The 6846-nt window shown below is 41.5% G+C and overlaps 1 protein-coding gene across 1 annotated transcript in view; it reads right to left on the reverse strand.

The window, feature by feature from the left end:
- EMB (embigin) overlaps positions 1-6437 on the reverse strand; it is a 39588-nt gene extending 33151 nt beyond the window's left edge. The window contains exon 1 of the mRNA XM_087715476.1: positions 6288-6437. Within this exon, the coding sequence (XP_087571602.1) occupies positions 6288-6366 (79 nt within the window). The 5' untranslated portion in view covers positions 6367-6437. The remainder of the gene's footprint in view (positions 1-6287) is intronic.
- Positions 6438-6846: the final 409 nt, after the last annotated feature.

Genomic DNA, 6846 nt, shown 5'->3' on the forward strand with positions numbered 1-6846 from the left:
GAAGAGTTTAAAAACAGGTAAGGATGTCGGGCGGGTGGGTGGGCCCTCCGGAGCACCGTACTGGAATGGTACCTGGTGCTCCGGGCAGGCGCCGGTATGCCTGTACTGGGGCGTACCGCCTGCAACCCACCACTGAATCGGGCTAGAAACTAGGAGCGTATGAATTCTAATTGTGCCTTAGACATGAAAAACAGCTGGGTGACTTTGGACCAGTCTCACTCTTTCCACCCATCAGAGAGTTGTTCTGAGGAGTGATGTGGTGGCCTAGAGGTGGAACTCTCGCCTCACAAGCAGGAGGCTGTGAGTTCGATTCTAGGTAGAGGCAGATATTTCTCTCTCTGGGCACAATAGGAAAAATCTGCATTGGCGACTGGAAAGGCATCTGGCCAATAAATACTCTGCTATCTCCATTCACTCCACTCCACAAGCGATTATGGGGTCATTAAAAGTTGATGATGATGATAGGGTGATAGGGTGATGAAAATAGGAGGAAGGAATATTAGGTATGTTCACCATCTGGGGTAATTTATAAAAATAATAAATGTGGAAAATAAAGAAATAATAAAATGATTTGTCTATCTATCTACCAGTAACTATTATCTAACTATTATGATCTGTTATCATACATACATATATCATCTTCATCTTTCTAGCAAGTGTGTAGCTACAGATATCTGCATGAGGGGAAAAAATAGCACAACCCAACCCCCAATCTTTTGACAAATATACCATTCATGTCTAATCTCTACATTTTTACAAGTAAAGTGGGCAGAGTCACATTACTTATAACACATATAATGGCAAAGTAAGTTCTTAACCAATAAAAATTTGTGTTAAAAGTTGTGGTATTTTGCATACGCCCCCTTAACAAACATACTGCACTAGGGAGCAAATTCTTTTCTTTTCCTGTAATGTGTTTAAACTTAAGAAATCATTTACACTGAAGGGGTTATAGAATCTTAAATCCAAATACTTGACCAATTGTTGGAAGGCAACCTTCACCTATCACAAAACTCTGGCAAAGTAAGGTAGGCTGTTTTCCTAGTGCTATCTTGGCCTTTCCTAAAGCTGCTGAAATTAATGTGTTATTAGAAGAACTTTTAAACCTGGTTTTATTTAGTTTAATATTATTTAGCTTACTTTTGGTTTATTGATCGAAACTAAACTACTGAACATCAGAGAATATACCAATAAAGAGAGTACCAAGGACACCGCCAGAGAATGTTGCTATATTCCTGTTCAGCTGCTCAAAGCCACATGGTTGGGCCTCTGGATTAGAGCAGCTTTGAATATCCAACCATAGTTACTTGGGACACTTTAGTGTCCTTTGGGAATGGGCGGCCTATAAATTTATTAAACATTAAACGAACATTAAACATCCCTACATAAACTAGAAGGCTTCACTTGATGGCTTCAGTTGCCTTAAGATAAACCGCAAGCAGGATCTGATGCTGTACCTCTCCCTAGTTCTGCTTTTCAACCACCCCTGTTAAAAATAACCTGTTTCTGAACCAACTGTTTTGTTAGAGCCTTAGCAAGTAGAAAGTTACCATAAAGCTGAATTTTAAATCCATATTGTATGCTAACAATAAAGCCCTTTTCTAGGTGTGGGATCTTATGAAATCAAAATCGAACCATCTCCACACAAAAGAGAAGTTATGTTATTCATATACATACTGTTCTGACCAAGGCTGTCTAACAGCATGAAGCAGACTCCTTGTCGCAATAAAAACCCCTTTTATTAATTTACTGTGAATTCTGCTTATTCACATCCAGTAAAATCTTTCAAGGGAGGATTTACAGTCACAGACCTTATCTGGCTTGGACAGCTGACAGGCCTCCCGGAGAAGCAAATTATTGTCTTCGGAAAATTCAATTCCCCTTTCGCTCCTCTTTTATTTCCTCTGGGAGGGGCCATTCATCGTCCACCTGTGGCCTTACTGCCAAGTCAACCCCTGTTCTTTAGCTGTTCCCTTCGTCTGGCAACTCTGTGCATGCGCACACTGGGAAAAGGCTCCAGCTGTTTGTCTGCCTCACTGATGTCTGACTCTGAAGGCAGCTGATAACTGGCATATGGCTCTAGCCCCCTCTCTGTCTCCAACACAGAGCCCACATCAGAGCCTTCCCCAGACTCCAGGACTCCCCAACCTCCCCATTGTCTGAATCCGCTGCCAGCTCTACTGGCTGCTGGCGGGCCACAACACATACATTCATTCTTCAACAGTTGAAATTTTTTAGGCTATGGATGATGTCGATGTTTGTTACTCTTTAAGGGAAAAAAACCTGCAACAACAGTCTTGTAAACACCAGAATGGGAAGTAAACAACAGCTGGAGGAACCAGACCAATCCATGTGACTGAATTTTGTTACATAACTAAAACAGTGGTCGTCACCTCCTTCTGGGAAAGTGAATTTCATTTTAAAAAATACAAAGATATACAACTTTGTTTCTAGAATAATTCTTGGACAATCCCAAAATAGGCATGAAAGAAGAAAATGTTCTCTCTAACCAAGTCTGGTTTATAACTTCTATCAAATGTCCCCCATGGATTTTTCCCCCTAACTCAATTGCACCTTAACATTTTCTTGTATTAATTAATGTCTTCCCAATCTAAAGTGTACCTGGATTTGATAATTCAACATTAGCTATACATTGATCAGCAAATTCTAAATTAACTTGCTACCTAATGAAGATTGTTAAATCAAAATTGCCTATCTTTAACTGCCATTGATTCTGATTGGGGGAGATTAACACTGTTTCTATCCTGAAGCATCCTTTTTATCAAATGTATCTGGCAATGAATAAGTATTGGCCATGTGAACTTGGTGTAGTCAAGAATTCTATCAATGCTACCGACTCTTGTTTAAAAAGAATAATGGATAAATAGAATTACTGCCCTACATTCTTTCTTGACCAATCTTAGTTTCACCAGAATTTTTGTCACATACAAATCCTGTGAGTAATAATAGAGCTAAAAATGCGGCCACAACAGAATTGGATGAGGTCTAAATCCAATTAAAACCAAGAGGATCCCATAGTATATATATCTATTCGGAAATAACTCCTAAAGAGCTTCACAGTACTTATTTCTAAGTATGTATGTGGTGGGAGGGAGGGTTGTTGTTGTTGTTGTTGTTGTTTCTGCCTTTAAGTCACTGTTGAGGCTGCCTAGACAATCCTGGCAGTTTTCTTGACAAAATTGTCCAAAGATGTTTGCCATTACCTGGTTCCTAGGGCTGAGAGAATGACAGGCCCAAGGTCACCCTGTTGGCTTTGTGCCTAAGGCAGAAATGAAACTCAGGGTCCCCCAAATTTTATCTGGTAACCACCGGGCTTTGGGTAAGGTTTAATTATATGATTATAACTAGTTTAGTGGCTCAGTGGCAAAGATGCTGACTTGTTGATCAAAAGGTTGGCAGTTTGGCGGTTTGAATCCCTAGTGCCACGTAATGGAGTGAGCTCCTGTTACTTGTCCCGGCTTCTGCCAACCTAGCAGTTTGAAACCATGTAAAATGCAAGTAGAAAAATAGGAACCACTTTTGGTGGGAAGGTAACAGCATTCCGTGCACCTTCAGCTTTTAGTCATGCCAGCCACATGACCACAAAGATGCCTTTGGACAGCGCTGGCTCTTTGGCTTTGAAACGGAGATGAGGACCACCCCTTAGAGTCGGAACGACTAACACATATGTGCGAGTGCGAGAGGAACCTTTACCTTTACCTTAACCCTAGTTTAAATAACTTAACCTGAATTTTACGTGTGAGTTTTAATTTTTTTAATCGGCTTATTTTCTTGTAAATCATTTTGCAGAAATTAATTTAAAATATGCTAATCAAATATACTATTAAAAAGATCATGAAAAGAACATTTTTAATAATTATTGTGTTTGCAATTAAAGAACCTTAATGAATTGCTCCTTGAAAAGGAGTTTTTTTCTTGTTTTAATCACTTAACATAAAATTTAATGAAACATTATCTCCATTCATTTTCAGATGGAAATGATGATGACACTTTCCAAGAAATTTGCTGTGATACGAACAGGAAAAGCAAAATGTCAGAAATTGTGTAAGTGCGGGTGTGCTTGTTATGAAGCAACATTCAAAGGCACAGAAGGTTTTGAAATATGTTTTGGGCCAAAAGAATGTTAATAAATATACAGTACAACTAGCTGTTTTTAAAGGTAACTAACCTCATAGATATTTGAGTGTAGAGAATATAAGATCCTATCCCACTATTAAACAAAACACTTTATGATACAAGCCAAATATGAACTCAATCTTTCTGTGACTAGCCCAAAGCACGTTTCATGGGATTTTCAGTGTAATCTCTTATTGGGATAATCAATATATCATGTTTAAGCAAGCCCAGGTTTAGCACAGTGTGAGAATCAGGTCATTGTGTTTTTGTAGTTGTGGTTACATCATAAAAGTTGAACTGAAACAAAGCAGCATATCTGTTTTTTAACAGTACTTATTATGAAGACTTCTCAAAAGATTAGAAGGGGTTGAAAAGATTCTCAGAAAACATTAATTTTTGTCCTGAGATTAAGGCCCATCCCAGCCTTTGTTCTATAAAAGGGGAGTCTGGTTTAACTTTAAGGAACAATGTGGATAACCCCTGTAATTTCTAAAGTAATAATATGGGAATAGCTTTCAATTAATTTTAATTTTCCAGCTTAAGCTACAACCCTGGGATAGCCTCATCTTTTATCATTCAAATACTAAGATTTGCTTGGTTGGTTATTTTGAGATCAGCCAATCTCAGCTGGGCATTGCCATCTGAATTTTGGTTTTGTCTAATATCCCCAATACAGTCACATAATTATTGAGTGGGGGGAGATCTCAAATATTGTCTTGCTTCTGCCCCAGTTTGAAAATACAAAACCTTGGAGCTTACTCTAGGAAGAAAAGTCAATTCCTATGTTTCAGTCACACCTTCCCCCATCAGTTTCAAGCAACCCAAATTTGTTGGCTTGTTTTATCAACCATGACTTTCACATCATGCCACCTTTTAATTTTCTTTTTGTGCTTCAACAAGCACCAAGAAATACAGAAGTCAAGAGTTTTCAGAATGCATTTGCTTTTTATCCCAATGCTGACTTTAGAATAGTAAAAGTGAAGAACCCTACAAACCAACAGGCTTGCAGAACAAAAGCTTTTACAGGCCAGAGATAAACTAGGGTCCATTTCAATAGTGCATTGAATGTTCTCTTCAACAGGAACATATACTGTGGAATAAAATGTTCAACAAAGTTCTAAACTGAAAGAAAGAAAGAAAGAAAGAAAGAAAGAAAGAAAGAAAGAAAGAAAGAAGGCAGAGAGAGAGAAAAAAGAAAGGGAGGGAGGGGGAGAGAAGAAAGAAAGAGAGAGACAGAGAGAAAGAAAGAAAGAAAGGGAGGGACGGAGGGAGTGGGAGAGGAGAAAGGAAGAAAGTGAGAGAGGAGGGAGGGGAGGGAGAAAGAAAGAAAGAAAAAGAAAGGGAGGAAGGGGAGGAAAAAGAAAGAGAGAAAGAAAGAAAGGAAGAGAGGGGGAGAGGAGAAAGAGAGAGAGAGAAGGAAGGAGGGGAGAATGAAAGATAGAAAGAAATTAAAAAAGAAAGAAAAAAGGATAAAGGAAGGAAGAAAGGAAAGGACTAATCAAGGAATGAGCTGCGTGAGAGCTGCAGTTATTAAGACTAGTTGCCAGTGATTATCACAGCATTGCTAAGATAAAATCACAGGAAATGGTGCCTGGAGATCACCACCTTCTATTCTCAGCAACTGTTACCCATCTTTAAATACTTCATCATTCCTTGGCGCGCGCACACACATACACACACAGAGAAATCCTCATGCAAGTAAAAACAAACAAACAACCTAATAAATAATTTAGAGACAGCGAGATTTGGGGACTATGGATCTCTTTTGCACCGTTATATAAATACCAACTAAGCCTTCATGATATTTAATGCTCATAACCCCAATCTGTTTCCCGGGAACCTATTGGCCGCGAGGACGGGCGCGGGAGTCGGGTCCCGATGCCGCAAGGGAGGCAGGTTGGATGCACTAATAACCCCAATGCAAAAGTAGGAGACCGGTTCTGCTCAGCGTCTTTTCCCCCTTATTGCTCGTACCGGGAGGATACTTCCCCCCACCCCCGCTCTTTTGCTGAGAGTGGATTCTACGAAGGTGACTTAGCAAGTCCCCTTGGAAGACGACCCAAGGATGATTCTGCCTGGCAGAGCCTTCCAACCGCCCTGCGACAGATGAAAAGAAGGGGACCCGCGAGTAGGCGAAGGGAACGAGGTACCTAAAGTTTGAGCCTCCGCGGGACCCCAAAGGGCCAGGAGCAGGACCAGCTGTAGCCCGATCGCGCCGGATCCCGTCATGGTGCAAGCAGCCTCCGAATTAGCTTGTGCGCGGAGTTTAAATGCCGCAGGCGCCCCTAGCGTCCCTTCTCGGCTCCTGCAACCAGTTCTCGGGTTTCGGTGCGCCAGTTGCCTTGGCGCGGCTCTAAAAACCGGAGCCTGACGTCAAAGGAGAGGCCGGCAGTGAATGGGTTGCTGCCTTTGAGGCCGGCAAATCGAGGCTTTCCCCAACGTGGTGCTCTCCAGACTGCAAGAGATGCGGCTCCCGTCAATGCCAGGGAGGGTGGCCGCGGCCCAAAACCTTGACAAGCCTGGGGGGGGGGGGGGTTGCACATAGCTGGGAGAAATGAGGCCATCGATGGGGGGCGGGGGGGACTCAGTGATCAAACACATGCTTGGCCCAAGCCGGGGCATCTTCTGGCATTAAATAGCGGAGAAGTCGTCAGAACTGGGAAAGTTGGACTCGTAAGCAGACTGGCGCGTGATTTTTGGTCCACACCC

This window comes from Thamnophis sirtalis, unplaced genomic scaffold (assembly GCF_051295495.1).
Source record: "Thamnophis sirtalis isolate CommonGarterSnake01/CBP01778 unplaced genomic scaffold, rThaSir2_p1.2 scaffold_5, whole genome shotgun sequence".
Classification (NCBI taxonomy): Eukaryota; Metazoa; Chordata; class Lepidosauria; order Squamata; family Natricidae; genus Thamnophis; species Thamnophis sirtalis.